The 21,105-nt window shown below is 51.9% G+C and overlaps 1 protein-coding gene across 1 annotated transcript; it reads left to right on the plus strand.

The window, feature by feature from the left end:
• Positions 1-116: 116 nt before the first annotated feature.
• Positions 117-19,408, plus strand: spg11 (SPG11 vesicle trafficking associated, spatacsin). Its single transcript, XM_040038749.1, has 40 exons — positions 117-486; positions 977-1,164; positions 1,239-1,469; positions 2,036-2,246; positions 2,588-2,725; positions 2,855-3,261; positions 3,555-3,700; positions 3,874-4,006; positions 4,322-4,477; positions 4,560-4,735; positions 4,844-5,020; positions 5,419-5,490; positions 5,605-5,732; positions 7,788-7,996; positions 8,065-8,260; positions 8,501-8,704; positions 8,930-9,036; positions 9,137-9,282; positions 9,394-9,558; positions 9,646-9,712; positions 10,163-10,325; positions 10,435-10,643; positions 10,903-11,011; positions 11,242-11,401; positions 11,545-11,826; positions 12,124-12,324; positions 12,439-12,546; positions 12,860-13,025; positions 13,112-13,326; positions 13,602-14,337; positions 15,162-15,307; positions 15,421-15,625; positions 15,707-15,847; positions 16,272-16,405; positions 16,728-16,847; positions 17,866-18,034; positions 18,141-18,217; positions 18,381-18,536; positions 18,763-18,914; positions 18,996-19,408. Exons 1-40 carry the CDS (start codon positions 272-274, stop codon positions 19,168-19,170), a joined length of 7,296 nt encoding a protein of 2,431 aa, XP_039894683.1. The 5' UTR covers positions 117-271; the 3' UTR covers positions 19,171-19,408.
• Positions 19,409-21,105: the final 1,697 nt, after the last annotated feature.

Below are 21,105 nucleotides of genomic sequence, written 5' to 3' on the forward strand. Positions count from 1 at the left end.
TCAGCCAATTAGCGTGTCGCTTTCTAGAGCTGGGTCCAGGGAAAAGCAATCGATCCACGATGACGTTATTGCGCATGAGTTTCCGCGGAGGTCAGCTGACAGTAGAGGCAGCACACGTGACAACTGAAACCGAGCAGCTGTTTACATGAGAAAAGGAAGTATCCAAAGAGCTTCGACAGCAGATTTATTCTTCTTTTGAAACTAAAATGTCTTCATAGCTCACAGTTAGACCTTTAATCCGGTTTCTCCGGTCCCGGTTCACCTCGCGAAGATGTTGGAAGCGGATCAGCGGCTGCAGGCTGGATCCACGGAGGTAGCTGTGATCCCGGAAAATCAGCACTGTGGTGATGTAGCGGACGTAAGGAAAGCCGAGCTTGCTCCTGGAGGCTCCCTGCTCGGATGTCTGGGGGTCCGGGGGCAGCTGGTGGTGTGGGACCCGGCGGACAGAGAGGCTTCTCCGGCTGCAGTGGAGGGCAGCTACCGAGAGTGAGTCAGCAGGAACCGCACAGATAGTGACTGTGATAAAGCTGAATAATCTCCGAGTAACTGGTTTAACATTAAAATGCGTTGGATCTGAGACATCCTCTGTTTAAACTAGAAGCCATCAAACAGAGCTCCTCCTGGCACTGTCCAGTTAACATTTAACTGTGATTTCTGACTATTTGATGTTTGCTAAAATATCTACATGGTTTGGGTAATGTGACACACACACACAATAAGAAAATGGGCTGAAAATAAATGCCTGTATTACTAAAACACCAACATGTGTTTGTATGCTGAAGCACTGCAGTGCGTGGCTCTCTGTGGAGTGCAGCTGCACAAACGGAGACAAAAAGCCAGTAAAATGCCTCCAAAGACAGCTGATACTGCAGCTGGAGGTCAGCAGACGTCCTCCCTGTGCTGTGTCGGTTAGTGAGGGCTGCCCAGGACTGCAGGTAAACAAGCAGATTTTCTAAAAGTTTCTTTCTGCTCACAGTTTTTCGTGGGAGGAGGTGTCCGTCCACTCTCGGGGAGTCGGCGGCTTCAGGCTGCTGGCTGTGGGATCTCAGGGTGACCTGAAGCTGCTGGAGGTCAGGGCTGAGCGGTCGGCCTTCACCTCTGTGCTCTGTGTGTGTGAGTATCCTGCAGACCGCCTGCTGCAGACCATCAGAGACCAGGACCCCAGTGAGTACCAAAACCGTCTAGACCACCCGCGGCTATTAACGTGTCGCATTAGCTGACCGAGTGTTTGCTCCCAGGTGTGAGCGAGCTGCAGGCGGTGCAGGTGTTGTCCTTTGTGACTGCCCGCTGCTGCGCTCTGCTGAACTCTGATTGGCTGCTGCAGCTACAGTGGCAGCAGGAGGAGGAGGAGCCTCAGACGTTATCCTGCTGCAGAGTCCAGCTGGCCGACAGCGTCTCCTCGTGCTCTGCTGTCCATCACTGCGTCTCCATGGAAACCCTGTTTGCCCTCAGCTCCACTGGACTCATATGTATCCTTCACGGTCTCACTGCTACACACAGTATTACAATCAGCACACTGTGACATACGACACTGAGAACATGGCTCATGCCTCACACACCGTCCTAAACACAATACAGGTCACAATACCAGTAAGTGCATCATAGCACGAGTCAGGGCAAATGTGCACTGACGGGCGGTGGAAGTCCTGCAGATGATCCCCCAACAATAACATAATTTATGAAAACAGACATCGCTGGGTGATTTCTTCTTGCAGCTGCTGCTGTTATGGTCCATCCCAGTACCACGTCCTCCTTTGCTGCATCCACGAACCTCTTCTGAGGCCTTCCTGTTTTCCTCCTGCCTGGCAGCTCCATCTTCATCATCCACTCTCCGTCCTCTGCACACGTCCAAGAGAGCGTCCCTTTAGTTAAGAGACAGGAAAGAGGGACGTGTATCGATGATGGAGTTCTCCTTTTTATGAATCATTTAAATACATTCCTCTCAAATTGTTTGCGGTGTAACTTTCATGAATGCATGAAATAAAGCGCCTCGTTTTTGTCCATACACCCTTTTCTTTAACTCCACCCCCTCCAGCTGTGTGCAGCGTCTCTGATGGCACTCTGCTGGCCAGCGTTAGCCTGCCCGCCTACCTGAGCTCCAGCCCGGCAGAGGACGAGCTCACCTCTTTCCCCTTCTCCTCCTCTCCCTCCTTCTGCCTCCTCCAGGTGTCGGCTGATCTGAGCACAGCCGTGGCCGTCACTCAGTCCCACGCCGCCATCGCCGTCGACCTCAACCACTACTTCAGGTATAAAGTCAGTGCAATGACTTAGAAGGCATCTCGATGAGTAGTGTCTGTGTTAGAGTCTGTTTGTGGTGATTCAGGTGAAAAGCGTCACATTAAAGCCATAAAGTGCTGAAAAGATTCTCAGAATGGTGACAGAAGCAGAAACGGCGAGGGCGGGGTGGATTCGTCTGCGGCGCTCTGATCCTGTGCGTGAGGTTCCCGGCTCAGCTGGAGGAATATTAAACCGATTAACTGCATCAAACAGGGAAAATCCAGTGGCGCCGACTCGTCTGCGAGCTAATCCCGCTCTGCACTGCAGAGACGGCACAGAGCAAACTTCAGAGTCATGATCTGTCTTTCAGGATGTTTCCGGACCACCTGCTGTGCGCCGCCCCTCGGTCACGCCCCCCTCTTCAGCCGCAGCACCCCAGAGACCAGGACAGCCTGTCGAGCTCCAGCTTCAGCGTCTCGGCCCTGGGAGCGACCTTCAGCACCGACCGGTAAGCTGCGGAGCGTCTGGATTTATGAGCTGTGACCGAAACTTTCTTGATTTTTGTTTGTTAAAATAGTTATTTATTTTAAGAGAGAAAGGTCCACCTCTGACCTTTCACCTCTGACCTCAACTCCAGCTCCTGGGAGGCTCGTCTCAACTCCATGTACAGCAGAGCAAAACAGGCCACTGCTCCTTCCTCCTCCTCCTCCTCCTCCTGCTTCTCTTCATCTCAGCCTCCCAGGACCTCCTCTTGGTTCTCCTCCCTCCCCCACCTGGACTCCCACCTGGCTCCATCCTCGTCCCACAGCAGAGTGCCTCCGGGGGGGATGACCGTCGCTTTCGCCGTCCCCGAATCGTCCGCTTCATCTCAGCTCACCGTCTCTGAGTTCTCCGCTCTGCTGACCTTCGTCCGCCCGGGAAACCAACAGTCCACAGTTGCATTGTGGGATATGAAGTACGGGAACGTGAGATACCACCAGGCGGCGGGCGAGGCAGCGCCGGTTCAGCGCTGTGGAGAGCGGCAGCATCGGCTGCTGCTGAAGAGTAAGTCGCCGCGCTCCAGGTCACTGTTGCTGTGATGGCCTCAGCAGCCCGACAGGGCGCCAAAGGTTCACACGGTTATTCTGCACAGATGAATCCAACTTGGTTTTTTTGTCCACGTAATTTTCAAAAACTTGCAGTTTGTGTCGAAGCGGCACAATCACCTGACAGCTCGTGTTTCTGTGAAAGAAAGGAAAGACGGCAGGGACCGCATCAAACCAGCAAACCCCGCCTCCATTTCAGTAACCTCACATCCTGTGTGTGTGTGTGTGTGTGTGTGTGTGTGTGTGTGTCAGAGGCCGGTGTGTTCCAGGTCCTGTTCTCCGTATCGCAGCAGGACTTGCTCAGCCGGTTGATGTTGTTCGGCAGCGCGGCGACAGTGGACGCAGTCTGCCACCTGAACAGCTGGGGGCGCTGCTCCATCCCCATCCACGCCCTGCAGGTAGCAAACACCTGTATATCTAATCAAACCTCGTTCTGATCACAGGAAAACATTTTTGAGATCTTTGATGGTTCTGTTATCTATTCATTAAGAAAAGTAAAAACAAATTCTACTTTGTTTCCACTGTTTATGACATTTGCATCAAACAGTTTGTCTTGTTTGTTGTTGCACAGACTGGACTGAAGAACCGTCAGCTGGACACGGTCGATTTCTACCTGAAGAGCAAAGAAAACGTCCTGAGCCCTCCGGCGGCAGCGTTCAGCTCTGCTGATCAGCCCGCCGCCTCCACGCTGAGCCTCACAGACAGTACGTGCACGCCATGTTACAAGCACACGTTTTAGATCACAGGCAGAGAAGCGTGCAAACTGCTCGCAGATGCACGTGGATGCCGTTGAATGCAAATCTTCCAAAACAACTTTCCCTGAAACGAGTTCAGGAAAGAGTTTGTTGGTGCTTATTACACGAAGCAACAGCACAAAGCATCGTTCAGTTTAACAACAAGTCTGTAACATCAGAAAACACATAATCTTAGAGGTAAACTGCTGTGATACAAATGTCTGTCCCCTTCCTGATTTCTTATTTTTTTGTGATATCGTGTGTAACGAGCCGTCGCCCCTGCAGGAGTGCAGGAGCTGTGTCCCGCCTTAGACCTGCTGTGTTCGGCCGTCAGAGACTCGAACAGCGAAGCTCAGAGCCGACAGTTCTCCGAGCAGCTGCTCAACATCACCCTGAGCTTCGTGAACACGCAGATCCGCTCCGTGCTGTCCAACACACACCGTAAGAGAACAAGCACACACACACACACACACAGAGCATTAATACAGGTGTCCGAGTTGACGCTGCTCTGCTGCGTCTGCAGACGAGGACTCGGGCGTGCAGAGCTGCATGAACGTTCTGGATCGGTACGTCGCCGAGCTGAGGAGCTACATGAAGAGATTCCCCTGGGCCGCAGGGCCCGATGTGTCGGCTACCAGAGCTGCGGCTCCGGCCGAGGAGGAGGCTCAGCGGGACGAGTGGGAGCAGCTCTCAGCAGAGGTCAGATTTAGACGTTTTTACTTTGGTCCCATAACCGCAGTAACCTTCCTGTGATGCTAAAAAAATGTGTGAAAATCTGAAAAGTGTTGTTCTGTGTTCATGCTGCAGGAAGTGGTCCATCAGTCCATCCTGACCAATCAGATCCCCAGAGCTCAGGCAGTCCTGCGGAGGCAGAACCGGCCCGAACGTCACCTGCCGGCTCTGAGGAGGGAGGGTCTGCGGCAAGTTTCCTCCTGCCTGCGACGCCGAGACCTGCAGACCGCCAACACGCTCCTCGCCAACATGGTGAGAGCAGCTGACATCACACACGTTCAACTACAGGTTATCAGGAAAAGAGCAAAGATGAGCCTCATAGGAGAGAAGTAAAGACAAAAGTACCGATTGTTTTTTACCTCCTGTTCCATCAAACACGACCAACGTTTCTAATAATGTGGCCGCGGGTGTAGGAGTAAAGCCTGTGGGCCAGTTTATCTGCTCTGGGATCTGTATGATGTCACAGAGACTCTGAGTCCACAGTCTCAAACGGAGCGGGGCCTGGACCCCGGCTCTGCGAGCCGATTCGTCGATCCTTTTCGACATAGCTTCAGCTCGGCGTGTGAGCCAGCGCTGGGATGGATGTGGCAGCTCTGTTCTTTAAAGGAGACAGAGCGTCGAGGATGAGCGGTCTGTGTTTGGGTTTGCAGGGTTTCAGTGTGAAGCAGCAGCTCCACCTTATCTGCCTCCACACGGATGACAAGGAGCTGAGGGAGCTGATGGTGAGTGTGGCGTGTTTCCCGGTATTTTACTTTGAAACATGCTCTCCGTTTGTTTCTGTGAATGTTTACGTTCGTCCCCGTCCGACCTCTAAACTGTTCTTACTTGTTGCACAGGTGGATGAGCTGTCCAGTCGGAGTTACTTCCCAGAGGAAGAGAAGGAGAGTGTCGAGTTCATCGGGGAGATGGAGAAGCTGGGGTCGCGGCCAGCTGTCCGCTGCACAGGAAGTACCTCGCATCAAGGGTAAACAGCTGCTTGCTGAATCCACAGCACAGAGTTCCACCAATCAGAGTGGCTCTCTGTCACACTGCAGACGTCTGTGTTGTGGACGTGTTAGCTCCTGTCTCTTTATGCACCGCCCACCCAAAAACCTGCTTCTTTCTGATTGGTCAGCTTCTGGAAGCCGACCTAGTAGTTAGTATGCTGCACAGATGTTACAGCTTACAGCTAAATCCTGAGCTTTTTCAGGGTCATAGGTAGGGCTGTGACTATTTTGATAGTCGACTAGTCACCGATTATTTTTGCGATTAGTCGACTAATCAGATCATCATCCATTGGACATAAAACGTACAGCTTATTGCACCAGCAGCATCTGCTCTTATATAACTATCATTAGCTTACAGCTTTAAGTGTTAAAGGTATGTGCTAACTAACAATAAAGACAAGATGATAGTTTGTTAAATTTTAATGACATTTGCAGATTGTTTCGGTGAAGTTTAATAAACTCCTTGCTATCTAAAATATAACAGGACACCGGAGTAAATTCTCCAGCATCTCACACTTCTGATAATCAGCTGTCTGCTTGACGTTTATTCAGCTGTGTAAAAACTATAACTTTAATCTCAGCCAAACCGATTTACTCAGGAACAAATAAAACACTGAAAAAAGCCAAACAATAACATTTTTAATTTATCTAAGTGACTTATATATCATGTTTAACCTGAGTAGCGAAAGACGGCGGTGGGTTTAAAAACGATTTGCCGGGAGTCCGGTGTTCTCACGGCTCTAGTGAGCCTTGCCCCCGGCTAGCTATCGAGCTAGTGGGTAACAGACGTCTCCGAAAACGTCGGAGCGCTTTTGAAAATATGTGGTGTCCTGATAAACTGAGCAGATATTTGAGGTTTACACAGCTACATTCTCGCCTGAAAATATGTTAAACGTTTATTTTGTGACCCAGAAAGAATAATAAGAGTAATATTAAAACTAACTAGCTGCCGCCATTGCTGGAAACTGAGCTGGGCTGCACTATGAATTCTGGGACACAGCTGCTTCTTCTTCTTCTTCGGGGTTTAAGGGCAGCTGGCATCCTTGTACAGGCAGTGCTGCCATCTTCTGTTTCAGTCCGTTATTACACTCTTAAATCCTGCTACTTATTCCTGCGTCTTTTGTGATCTTACAAAGCTTCGAACGACGCGTCGACTATTAAATCAGTCGTCGACGATTCTGATAGTCGACGTAGTCGTGACTAGTCGACTAATCGTGGCAGCCCTAGTCATAGGTGACACCTGGGTAAGATGTGTAAGGGCTCCATCCTACAGGTGGGACTAATGTGAGGAATTTCAGACTTTTCCACAGTCTGTGATGTGACTGTGGTCACGCTGAAAGCCTAGTTTACTTCTAACTGAAAAATACATAAAGTTTCTGCTCTATCAGCTTCCATCAGTAAAAACAGCCACGTTGGCTGATGGGCTTCATCATACCAGTCATCATAAAGCAGTAAAATATTACATTATTACACATTTGATCTCAAACACTGTGAACACGTTTATGGAAAACCAGGTCTGAATATTCCTCGGAGGTCTTTGCTGTCGTGTAGATGCATAAACTGTAAATGGACAATGGCACATTCACCGTCAGGCAATCAGCTGGTTTTAAAGCTTCATGTTTAACCGCCATGTTTGTTTGTGGAGCCAGCAGACTGTGAGCACCACACAGACACCTGCTAATCTGTGACATCCAATCACAATGCTATAATTTGACTGGACAGTCTGTTGGTACGGTAACCTCACAGCAGCCATATTATTGGTCAGGTAGTTGCATTATAAATGCTCTGACTCTGCTTCCTCCCACCGTGGTTATGAAGGACGAACAGACATTAATTCTCCTCAGCCTCCTGTTTCATCTTACAAACATCCCCATCCTGCTCTCAGCTGCTTTGTTTCGGCTCTGTTCCTGTTTTTGTTACCTGCCCTCCTCTGAACCCTCTGAATTCTCTCTTTATCTCCTCTAACCCGCCCCTCGACTCTTTCAGACGTTAAACCTCTGAGTAAACACAAACTCTTTGTTTTTGACTTTGAGAATCCAAAAACTTTCCGGGACTGTTCGGATGGCTTGTAAGGAGGGAGGCGGTGAGGAGGTTCTGAAAGAGCTGGAGGTGCAGAGGAGGCCTCGGGAAGACGAGGAGGAGGAGCGGGGGGGTCTCTGGAGGATACTGAGACTGGACTGGGTGAAGAACTGGGACCAGAGCTGCCGGACAGCCGTCCTCCTGTCCAGACTGCAGCACGCAGGTAGAACCCGGGTCGGGGTCAGATTCTAATAAGTCTCCGTTCAGCGTTAACCTCCTTTTCTCCGTTAGAGCTCAGAGCCTGCGACGCTTCAGTGCTGTGGCGTTATCTGACCGCCCTGCACGACCAGCGCCGCGTGGTCGACTGGATCCAGAATACGGAGACCTCTGGCACCCCCCGGTGGCCGGACTTAACCCCAGAACTGGTGAACGACAGCACGGCCTGCAGCAGCTACATGAGGGAGAACATCCTGGACCTGCTGGCCAGGTAGAAACACAGACGTTTGTGCACAGGTGTCCTGGTTCATCACAGCTCCACTGTGAGCAGCGATGAGGTCACCTGCATCCAAAAGACCAAACTCTGACGACACAGACGTGACCAGAAGCTCCCGTGTACACCGGGACACCGCACGCCCACCATCTCCAGTTTAGCCTGATATCGACCAGCATATCAGCTGTGCAGCTGGCACGGTGCAAGAAAATAACCACAGGGTTTTATTTCCTGCAGGAGAGGCGTGTTCATCCCGGACGAGCTGGCACACCTGGAGCAGCTGCTGTGGAGGTTGGCTCAGGGTGGAGGCGTGATGTCTTCTTCTCCTCCCATCCCTCAGTACCGCTCCCCCCTCGGGCTCGACCTCCACGGCGTCTTTATCACCTTCTGTCTGGAGCACAACCTTCAGTACCTGCTCTACACCTACCTGGAGCACTACAGGTGTGTGATATGATGTGATGTAAGTGGATTAGGTGCTGATGATGGCCCCGCCCCTCCCTGAGCCTGCTTCTGTCTGAGGCTTCTTCCTGTTAAAAGGGAGTTTTTCCTTCTCACTGTTGCCAAACTCATAGGGGGTCACATGACTGCTGGGTTTGTCTCCGTATGTGTTATTGTTGGGTCGACCTTATGGTGACACCATTATGAGCTCTGGCCTCCTGTCCACAGACTGACCCCCAGAAACTGCTCCCTCCTGAGCAGTCAGAGCCTCTCTGAGCGGCAGCCCTGGTTCGAGATGCTGGTGCGGATCCAGGAGATCACCAGAGATCTGTCAGGTGGGAACCGAACTCTGCGCTCTCAGTTTGAGCGCGTTCCTCGTCCTCCTCGCTCCTCAATCCTTTCTTCATCGTGCTTTGTCCTCGTTCTCTGCTGCAGATCCAGGACTGGTGTTCCAGGCCAGTCTAACCAGTGCTCAGGTGTTATTACCTGGCAGCCAGGCGTCTCTCAGCAGTCTGCTGTTAGAGGGTCACAGTCTGCTGACGCTGGCCGCCATCATGTTCGCCCCCGGAGGAATTGACCAGGTAAACTCTGCTCCTGTCAGGAAGCTGCTGCTCTGTGTGGAAACAAAACCCTGACAGGTGTTAAACATGAAGAAGGGTGGAGGATGAAGTGTTTCCTCGCCGTGCTTTCAGGTGATGGCTCAGGGTCAAAGGTCGGGCAGGTCGGAGAGGACGGTCGACCCACAGCTGCTGAAGATGGCGCTGGCCCCACATCCCAAACTGAGGGCCGCCCTGTTCCCTGCCGTCCCCCGAGGAAACGGCCCGCCCTCCGACATCTCCGTGTACCACCTGCTGCAGGTAAACGCCCACCCGTCACCTGCCAGCTCATTAGTATTCACCTCGTTATTGTCGGTATTCTGACGGCCCGTTGGTGTTTCCTTCCAGTCCCTCCACCCTCTGGACCCGTCCAGGCTGTTTGGCTGGCAGGCAGCAAACACCCTCAACTCCACAGGTAAGACCCGAAAGCCAGCACGAAGGTCACGGCTCAGGTGGTGACAGGAAGCCCCACCCCCAAAAACCTCTGAACTTTGGAAACTGAGAAGCAGAAAACAATGTTTTCTTTAAATTGAGTGTGACTGTGATCTGTGGTGAGAGTAGGAAGCAGGTAAAAGATACCCTGCAGAGGGGGAGGTGCTGTAGAGGAAGGGAGACAGGTGGAAAGGTGAAGCTGCAAGGAGCAGAGGTCGTGAAGGCGGTGCATGTGCCTGGGGTCAGACAAGAGAGGACAAGAAGAAAGTGCAGGTGGAGACGAGTGTCGGGGTGATCCAGCAGGAGTGAAAGGGAAGGTTTGAAGATGGCGGTGAGGCCTGCTGTGGTGGTTTGGAGACGGCGGAGGATGAGCTGAAGACGTTTGACATGTTGTAAGATTTTAAATGTTCCTGTTTGTGATGATTCTCCACAGAAACATCAGAGCTGCCTCACTTCTCCAGCCCTCACCTGGTCCAAAGGTTCGCTCTAAAAGAGAATCTGGACTATCTCTACTTCCTCCACCACGGTCGGCCATCTTTCGCCTACGCCACCTTCCTCGTCCAGCAGCTTAGCGGCAGCGGGGACGTCAGGCTAACGTGAGTACCGCACGCTCGTTTCAGAGCTTCTGTGAGGAAAGTGTAATGGTGCGAGGACACCACGCAGGAACATCGTCCTTCTGCTAAGCATCAGCGTCATGTGTCCCAGGCTGCAGGAGGCCTCGCGGCGAGCGTCCAGGTCGGCCCTGCAGCGTTTCAATGCGCCGTCTGTGGCGTCGGCCGCCGTTTGTTTCTGTGAGCTGCTGGGAGTCTGCAGCCTCAAGCTGAGGGTCGACATCAGAGCCATGAACGCAATCCTGCAGCACTGGAACCAACGCAACACACACAGCAGCCCGACACAGCATCTGCACACTCTGGGTACACACACACACACACACACACACACACACACACACACACACACACACACAGTTGAGTTTAACCTGCAAAATGCTCACTGAGCAGGAAGGAAACTGAGAGGCGAACAGGAAGTAGCCGATGCCTTCAAATGTGTAAAGGGGAAAATGAGCTTTTTCTATCAGGCTGTAGTTTGAACATGGACTCACTGTGGCGCCTCTGCTGGACATTAGAGGAACTGCAGGTGTTTGCTTTTACATTTCCCCTCTGTCTCATTAAGTGTCTAAAGGTGTGAAACTGGTGGAGGCGGAGCCTGGAGCAGCAGAGGAGCTGATTGGTTACCTGGAAGCTGCAGTAACAGACAGTTTGGAGCAGAGAGGCATCAGCAGGTCAGCCCCGCCTCGTTGATGCATTTTAGTGTGACGTGCTCTGCAGCTCGGAAATGTCTGAAATAGACTTTTATTGTGTTATTGAAGTTTTTTTTAAACAGGAAGTACAAGGCTTGCTTCCTGTTTTTGTGTAAAGGTTGAATGGGCACTTCATATACCTTAAACACAGGCTGAGGTTTCTGTGTGTGTGTGTGTGTGTGTGTGTGTGTGTGTGTGTGTGTGTGTGTCAGGTCGTCGTATGAGGCGGCTCAGGAGTGGGCGCTGGCCGTTCAGTTCTGTCAGCTCCACAACCTGCAGCTGAGCTCCGTTTACCCCGCCCACTGTGCCCATGACGGACAGTTCATCCACTTCCTGTTATTTGTCCAACTGCACAACTTCCCGCCTCAGCAGGTACACACACACACACACACACACACACACACACACACACACACACACACACACACAGCAGTACCCTCTGCACGGTCAGCCTGGCCCTGCAGGTTCATAAACATTAATCTCTCTCAAATATCTACGTCTGGCTCTTCCTCCAGGTGAGGTCGCTGGCAGCTCAGTTTGGCCCCACCCTCCAGGCCCACCTGAGCTTGGCGTTTCAGGACCTGCAGGTTTACTGTAAGCGGAAGAGCTGCGACTCTGATGAGCAGCATTCGGTTCTGAGAACTGAGGAGGCGGTCTCAGGGAGCCCGGAGCGTCCTGGGGAGATGTTCCAGGTGCTCCTGCAGAGCCAGGAGGAGCCGGCACCCTGCAGATACCTCCTGCAGGAGGCGCTGGTGCAGCGCTGCCCGACGCTGGCGGTACTGGCTGCCTGCATGCAGGTAAGGGAGCGAAACACACCCAGCTATCCTTTCCAGTCATTATCAAAGTTACAGGGCTCAGCTCAGGAGGTAGAGCAGGCCGTTTGCTAATCGGTAGGTTGGTGGTTTGATCTGTGCTAAGATACATCGGAGCAAGTTACTCTCTGATGCATCCACTGGAGCATGAACAGTGGAAAACAAGTTGTGTAAAACTTGAGCAAGTGCTCAGAGAGAGTGCTGTTTGCACCTTCACCTGTACAGGCTCCTCTGTGATGCATGTACCGCAGTACAAACATGTTCGAAACCTGATGTTTTCAGGGAGCAGAGCTGCTGCCGTGCCTTTGTGTGTGGGTGCTGACCTCTGTCGATGATGTCACCGCCAAGGAAGCCACCTCCCACCTGGCTCAGGCGCCGCAGCATCACGAATGGACCGTGCACGACCTTTCCATCATCTGGAAGACGCTCCTGGGCCGGAGCCTCGTGAGGCCCCTCCTGCGAGGCTTCGAGCTCTTCCAGAAGGTAAAAACACGCCTCAGTCACCATTCGTCTGACCGCTGCAGTTGTGGTCAACGTTCAACACTTCGTCGCATCAGCTTGAAACACAAACTTGTTGTTTTTCCGTCTGACTCTCAGGACTGTCCTCTGGTGTTGGTGCTCAGGATGTTTGAGCTGTGCTGCGACTACAGAAACTTCGCTGAGGCCAAGTCGAAGCTGCTGGACTTCCAACGGACCCTCATCGCTGTGAGTCCGGCCGACTGCTCCAGTGCCCGACACAAAAGACAAAGACAGGCCTTCCTCATCAGTCCATCCGTCCTTTAGTTTACCTGAACGCATGTTTTTCCTCATCATCTGTTTTTAACTCAAGCGGAAAACAGACTTTCACTCTGTCTATTTCACATTTGTCAGCTACTTACAAACTGATTTCTCACACTTGCTGCTGTTCCAGTAGATGCTGGTGATTATTGCTCTGAACAGATGGGTCATTCAGGGACAGAAGCCCGACCCAGCAGCTTTTTAAACAAAGGGTCTCTAATCTGCCTCTCTCCTTATGTAGCTGAGAAACGGTGGTCCTGCGCCCCCTGGTGGCCTCCCCCTGCAGTGGGTTGAGAGCCAGGCCTCGGTGCTGCTCCTCACGATGCTGCAGCGCTGCTCCTCGCAGTACGACATCCACCGGCTGCTGCAGCTCCTTGCCGACGTCGACAAACTCCTCAAATCCAACGGTGAGCTGTGCCCGACGGTCTGCAGCTACCCGCTTCATCAACTCTCTGGAAGAACCTGAGTTTCTCATTTTCTCTTTCATTTGAAGGTCCAGATTTCAGGAAGCTGAACCAGCTGAGTCAGTTGCTTCAGGGGTCAGAGGTCAGCATATCTCCCAGGCTCCTGCAGAGCAGTTCTCCCTCCGTCCAGCAGGAGGAGTTCCAGGCGACCGTAGACGCTCTGCAAGCGAGGGGGTGCTACAGCCAGGCGCGACAGGTGGCCCAGCTGGCCGGCCTGCCCGTGCACCGTCTGCTGCTCAGCCAGGTGCGACCCACCTGCACACGGCCGGGTTCCACACTCGGTCTTCTTCGTGCATGCTTTAAAATCTATCATTTATCTGTGACGTCTTAAAAACTGATTTACTGACACAGAAGACGAGAGGTCCTGCACACCACTGAGAGTCGAGCTCTATTTCCTCTGTTTGGTTTGTTGTAAATGGGGCCCAGTTTACCCAGTATAAAGTCTTTGTGCTGTGTGGGTGAGGAATCTGAGACGCTTCCCTTTAAAGTTAACAGCAGCTTCCTTCGGTTCTCCTTCAGCTCCTTCAGGAGGTGAGCTCTCAGAGGTCCAAGCGGCAGTGGGGCAGATTCGAGACCCGCGTCGGCTTCTGGAAGAAATGTCACGAGCAGCTGGAGGCCGACGGCACCGATCCAGACCCCGCCTCCCGGTTCTTCCTGTCGCAGGCTGAGGCCGGCGCTCCAGGGTCTCTGGAGGCTCCGGAGGACCTGCTGGACATCCAGGAGCACTGCCTGCTGCTCGGGCTCGCCGCCCACTGGCTCTCCCGGATCACCCCGGCTCCCGTGGACAAGCTGGAGAGCCTGGAGAAAGAGCAGTGGCTCAGCCGGATCCGCAAACGCATCCTTACCGTCGCCATGGAGAAGGAGAGCGTCTTTAACCTGCCGCCGCCGGCCGTCAACCCTGAAATGAACACGCACAAGGCGCTGATGAAGGAGTTCTCCTTCTCCAACATAACTCAGCTGAACACCGAGGGGTACCTCGGGCTGGAGGGACTGCCCGACCCCTCCGACGAGCAGGAGGAGCCTAATGCTGAGTCGGCGCTGAGTCCAGAGGAGAGGAGCGTTCTGGCCGCTCTGATTGGTCAGCTGTTAGACGACGGCAGCATCCATGAAGCCAGCCGGGTGTGCCGTTATTTCTCCCTGTACCACCCGGACGTGTGGCTGGTGCTGCGCTGCCGAGGCCTGGCGTCCGGAGAGCTGAGCGACGAACCGCCGGAGGACGACTGTGAAGCTCCCGCGAGGGCAAGCATCACGAGCTGTAAGTGACCTCTGACCTTCAGTTCACATAAAGCACATATCCTCCGAGCAGAACTTCCAGAAAACAGATTTTTTTTATTAAGCACAAAATATTGAAGCTTTTGATGCTGTATATTTATTTTTCTCAACTGCATTCCAACTACTCGTGTAATAGGACAACATCCATCCGTCCATCTTCTCCCATCTGTCCAAGTCTTTGTCTTTGGGGTCAGCAGTAACGGTAACCACCCACGCGACCCTCTCCCAGCTTGGTAATGTTGTGTTTCTGTCCTGGGTCTGTGCTGGCTCTCCTCCTGGTTGGACATGCCCCAAAAACACCTGACCTAGGTTCATCCAGGACACATGTCGGTCAGATCCCCGAACCACCTCAGCTGCCTCCTTTTACTGTGGAGGAACGGCAGCTCCACTTCCTGCTGCTTCCATCTGTGGTGTCGTCCTTTCAGCTCATGGAAGTGCAGTCGGAGGTCATCGCTCCATGAACCCAGCAGAACCACATTATCCAGAAAAGGCAGAGATGAGATCCCGAGGCCACCGAACTCAACGACCTTTGACCTTTAACTGCCATGAGAAATCCTCTCCATCCTTGTGTTGTCCTCGGGACTCCCATGCACTTGTTTGCCATACACCTAGGGGTCATATTTGACCCGAGGACACCACAAGGGTTCAAATCTGAGACGAGTCGGTGGCAGAGCAGCTTATAAATACACGTAGGACTCGATCCGGGCAGCAGTTTACACGCTGGGCAGAAACTGTTGTTTTTAATCCAGTAATTACAGTTTTGCTTCCTGAACCGTCATCGATGAGTATGAATACCATCTTTTCCAGCTCCCTCAGTCAGCAGCCTGTCCTCCTTTGTGATGCTCCCCCTCCCCGAAGATGAGGTCGCCGTCCAGCTCCAGAAACTGGTGGATCAGTGTCGCCATGGCAACAACTACTGCAAACAAGTCCTCAGCCTCTACCAGCTCTCCAAGGTATCTAACCGGCTCCCGTCGGGTGATTTGATAACGTTCCTGCAGAACCGTCTGCTCTGCTCGTTTATAAAACTGTGTGAAGTTTACCGGAGTGTCCAACCCCGTCTCCTCAGGAGCTGCAGTGCTCCTTCAGCAGCATCTGCAGGGAGGAGCCCTGCTCGGTGCTGGAGAAGCTGCTGCTGTCCGAGCAGCCGGAGCGCTTCAGGAAGGCTCGGGCCTTCGTCAAAGCTCAGGGTCTGTCTGCAGACGCCGTGGCTGAGCTCATTTCCTCTGCTATGGTTCAGGCGCTGCTGGCCTCCACCCAGGAGCTGCAGCCAGGTGAGAGAGCACGTCTCAGGTTTGAAAAGTTCTCCAATGTTAGGCCTCAGCATCCAGGTAATGTGTGTCTGTGTGTGTTAGTGGTGGAAAAGCACATTTTCAGACCGTTGGAGGGCAGGGACGCGCTGGTGCAGCTGATCAAACTATGTGACGACCCGAACCTGGTGGGACTCAAACTGCTGGAGCACCTCAACTCTGTTCCTCTGAGGGACCTGAACTGCAGTACGACAAACACACACGCGCGCACACACAAATACACCTCGCGTGTAAAGAGCTGTTTTGTTGTGTTCTGCTGCCCCCAAGAGGCCACAAAGCAAATGAACGGTGTTGGTTTCTGAATAAGAAGCATGAAATGTTCTTGATTTAAATGTTTACCTTGTCATGGCGTCGTCCTGTCATGCACACTAATGCACAGTATGAAATGCACATTTACACACGTACTCATAAACAGTGACAAAGTATAAAAGCTTCATGACAAACTGTGATAATAAAACTGAGTTTTGCACATTCAGATGTGCGGTTGGACTTTCAGAGTCTGATCAGGATGCTTTAAGTTCTTCCATTTCCAGCTGGGAGGTGGCTTTACGAGGCTCGGCGTCTTATTTTGAAAAGAACTGAAAGCCCCCTTCCTTTTTGTCTCCTGTAGTTGTGGAGCTGCTGATCGTGGCGCACGACTGTTTCAGTCTCACCTGCAACATGGAGGGGATCGTGAGAGTGCTCCAAGCCGCCCGTCACCTCAGCCACACCTACCTGGCTCCAGGAGGGCACTACAGCCTGCTGGTGAGCCCCCAAACACAGATCCACGCCCCGCTGTTCCCCTTCATGCTCGTGCTGCTGCACGCATGTTAATTACTGCGTCGTAGCGTCCTGGTGTGTACACGTCGTGCCAGCTGATAGAAAAAAAAAAATGCTTGAGTGATTTGAGTGACTATCATTACACAAACCAGCCGTGGATACTTTCTACTCAGTTACTTGGTTCAAAGTTGGATTACAGACGAAAAAAAGTAAGTTTTCCTGTGTGTGTGTGTGTGTGTGTGTGTGTGTGTGTGTGTGTGTGTGTGTGTGTGTGTGTGTGTGTGTGTGTGTGTGTGTGTGTGTGCAGGTCCGTCTGCTGACAGGTATCGGCAGGTATAACGAGATGACGTACGTCTTCGATCTGCTGCATCAGAACCACTGCTTCGAGATGCTGCTGAGGAAGAAGGTGGACACAGACAGAGGACAGGTCAACACACACACACACACACACACACACACACACACACACACACACACACACACACAGTTACTGAGTGGAAATAAAAAGTTTGCTTTTGAATGTGGATCAGCTCTAACTGATCTCAGGTCAGCGTGCAGCCTGTTCCTCAGAGAAAGTTCAGAGATTTGCTGCTGAGACGAGCGAGTCGGCACACGAGTGAGAGCCAATCAAGAACCTGACCTGTTAAACCAACGAAGGATTAAAATCAGCACAGATCAAGAAGAAGCACAGCTGAATCTGCTGAGCTTCAGCTCATTGATGACTTCAGTAAGAGCTGTTCCTGTGCTCTGATTGGTTCTGACTCACTGGTCTAAGGACCTTGGAAAGAAAAGCGTCCGGACTTTAAGTTTCCTTGGAGACGTTTCATCCGAGAAGCTGTACAGAGAAACCGTCCCAGATTTAAGCCCTGTGGGAGTGTCCCCCCAAGAGGGTCACGGACCCCCTATTGATCCTCTACCTAATCACACGAGCCGAGGTGTGAAACAGGTGTGGGTCCCAATCAGCCAGGGTTTCAGGTGAGCTCATTGTGAAACCTGGCCCCATCATGTGACTCACTGAGGTCAGAAGGCCCAGGATGTGAGTGGCAGACAGCTGGTGTTGTAAGCCCCGCCCTCTGTTCAAAGATGGTCGCTCACAGTGGACACAGATGACACAGTTCCTCTGAGAACTGAAGAAGCTTCTCGGATAAAAAGTCTTGAAGGAAACTTAAAGAAGTCCGGACGCTTTTTCTCTCCAGGCTCCTCAGACGACGATGAGCGGGACGACTGAGGACCTTCACAGACAACCCTGACTGGCTCTCACTGTAAGGGCGGTGACAGGAAAGAGTAGAAACAGGTCTATAATAACTAATTACTGATGATTCTACCTGGGTACATGTGAGAGGACTGCAGAGAGTTGTTGGTCTGGAACAGTTGGATGGGGAAACATCCTGCAGCATGTCCATAAGTCGAGTGAACTCACGCTGACGCTCGCTCCCTCGCTGCAGAGCTCCAGTCTGAAGTCGGCTCTGCTGGACTACATAAAGCGCTGCCTCCCCGCAGACAGCGAGAAGTACAACATGGTGGCACTGTGCTTCACCATGAGGAGGGAGATCGGAGAAAACCACGAAATAGCCGCCAGGACGCAGCTGAAGATGATCGAGTCTCAGGCCTGGGGTGAGCGAGCGCCCGCCGAGAGCCGGCCATCGCCAAAAACTCACCAAAGCCTCCACGATTGGTTCTTTCCTCTGGTCTGATCCCAGTCTTACTTCCTGTGTTTCAGTCATCACGCCGGAGCTGAAGAGCTCATTGGTCAAAGTGCTGGGTCTGCTGAAGGACGCGGCAGAGAGCTTCTCCAAGGTACCCGAGCTCCTCCCACAGCTTCCTGTTCCTGTCTTTAACGTCCTGAGGAGAGGGGACCTGACTCTGTGTGTGTGTGTGTGTGTGTGTGTGTGTGTGTGTGTGTGTGTGTGTGTGTGTGTGTGTGTGTGTGTGTGTGTGTGTGTGTGTGTGTGTGTGTCAGGATTCGTGTGTGCGTCAGGCGACTCGCTGCATCCGCACAGCTAAGCTGGTCGCTCTTCAGCTCCACTTCCTGAATCAGGGATCAGACCTGCGCATCATCAACCTGCGACCTGCTGAGCTGCTGAGCGCTGCCATGGCGCTGCCGCGGTGCTACCAGGTGGGTTCCTGTTGTCCTTCCTTCCACAAACCTCCACCTGTCTGAAGCAGCAACTCCATCACTTCTTGAAGCTGAAGGTTGGAAGCAGGGCGCTTCAAATTTAAAGACTTGAAGAAAAGTTCAAGCTGTTGATTTGTTCTCCACATGTGATCCCGGGACTCGGGAGGTGGTTCTAATGTTGCGTACGATGGGCGGAGCCGCCATGACGGTGTTTCCTGTGTCTCAGGTGTTCGTGGTGTCGGAGGCGTACGGCTACAGTCCGGACTGGGCGGAGATTCTGTACCAGAAGGTCGTCCTGAACGGAGACTTCGGTTACTTGGAAGAGCTCAAACGCCACCGCCCGCTCACCTCCACCCTGTTTGAGGACATTTTCAAAAAGTAAGACTCCTACCACAGAAAAACGACCTGACAACAGCCAAAATTTGACGTAGACTGACCTGCACTGTGTGTGTGTTTCAGGCTGGACGGCGCTCCCGGCAGCGTCACCTCCAACGTCAAGCGCCTGCTGACTTACTGCGACGACGTGTACAGCCGCTACAGGCTGGCGTACCAGCAGAACCTGCACGACATCACCAAGATGCTGCTGCAGGACGCCAAGACGTCGAGCTACCTGAGCGACAGGCTGGGCAGCTGATCGTTGCCTGGCCGCAGCATCGTCGTGATCAATAACCGCCAACGACAGGAAACACTGTGGATGTACAGAATGTGTTAGTAGAAAAATGCCGTGTGTCCTTCTCACCTGATGGATGATTTCTTTCTCACTGGGTGACCAGGATTTAGTTTTCTGGCTCAAAAGCTCATCGGTGGTTAAATAAGCACAAAGTCTTTGTAGAAACACATGAACGTGAACATTAAACATGCTCTTTCAACTACTTTGGGTTTTTCCTGTAACTCCAGCGCGTCCGTGTTCAGTAAGATCAGATAAATCCTCGACTTTCACTCAGACATCTTTCACTACACTTAACTAAAAATGCTCCAGCAGCATAAACGCAGTGCATTTCATTACAGCCTCCTCTGCCACCATCCACCTGTCAGGCCACGCCCCTAATAATGCAAACCTTCAGCATAAACACCATTCAGACCGCTGACTCACCACCGTACAGTTATGAAGAGAGGAGCTACCCACAGAGGCCAGAGCTGTCTCGACCAGGGGCCTGGCTCGCTGCTGGAGCCCCTAGTGGACATTAGAGGAACTGCAGCTTTTAGCACTTTAGCATTGGCTTCATTTTTCAGTTCTGGAAACTGAGTGAATAACTTCAAAAAGGAGACATGCGTGACATCTCACAGTCCCCACTGCATACCATGTGTCTGTAGAGGAACAGAAAATAGAGGTGGTGCACAGGTGAGGCCAGGTGGAGTAAGGCCCAGAGTCACAGGGATGTTAAATGAGTGTGAAATGAGAAAAGTCTGGAACCCAGCTGGCTCCACGGCAGTAAAACAGCCTGAAATTTCAGGATGTTTTTGCCTGCAGCTCCTCGCAAACGGTCGTGAGAGGCAGTTCTCTCTTCCTCCACTAGGTGGCAGTCCAGGCCTGTGTAATGATCAGCTGTTTCAGCTCCTCGTGTCATTTCCTTTGAATGTGTTACAGCATTTGTGCTCATCTCTGCTGTAGGCAGAGCTGGTAATAAGCTGCAGAGTGCACCGAGCCTGCTGAGCTGAGGATGCTGGGATTAAAAACATCTGCGCAAAACTCAAATATTACCAGAAATATTACCAATAATCAGTGTTTCAGTGTCTTACTATTAACTGGCTGCATACAGCTTGATCCAGGGGATTTACCTAGACCAATGATAAACTTTCATATCTTCACAGTCTGTGCCCAGCTGGGTGATTATTTAAAGAGGAATGGGTTTCTTTCATTTAAAGTTCAGAAACAGCAGCAGAGAAGTTCATTACTGACAGGAGAGTCACCTCTGCACCGAGCGAAGCCCCGACACGGGGATCAAAACAAAGATTACAACACGGAGCTGGTGTTAAAGGGAACGAAAACTGAAGGCTCTGCCTCCCATTCTACTTTTAAATACTCTAGGAACAACAAGTAGGCCTGCAGAGCGAGAGCGAAGTGCTCTAATAGGGTGATATGGTACTACAAGGTCATTAAGATAAGATGGGGCCTGATTATTTAAGACCTTGTATGTGAGGAGCAGGATTTTGAATTCTGGATTTAACAGGGAGCCAATGAATGACATCCTGATAATAATGAATTATAGTATTGGGGGAAACATGTATAATAAAAAGTCCCATCACAGAGCCCTGAGGAATGACTAAGTCTTTGTCTCCATGCGTAAAGCTTCTCGTTGTGTGACAGCAGCGATGGATCTGTCAGTGCTGACTAAACTCAAACAGACTCACAATAATCATCCTGGGCACAGTTTGGCTTTAGTTTGGCAGACGTCGCTCTTCTCTCTGTGCCAGCCGCTGTCTTTAATGGAGAGAGTCATTAAGAAAGCGAGCTAATTATTCAGCCCTCATTAGGAAATTAATCAGGAGTTTGTATCACGCTCAGCTGAGCGGAGAAACGCCTTCACGCTGGGGACTCGACTCTTTATTCAGAGTTTCCATGACAGTA

The sequence above is a fragment of the Simochromis diagramma genome, unplaced genomic scaffold, assembly GCF_900408965.1.
Source record: "Simochromis diagramma unplaced genomic scaffold, fSimDia1.1 OVJJ01000366.1, whole genome shotgun sequence".
NCBI classification, from domain to species: domain Eukaryota; kingdom Metazoa; phylum Chordata; class Actinopteri; order Cichliformes; family Cichlidae; genus Simochromis; species Simochromis diagramma.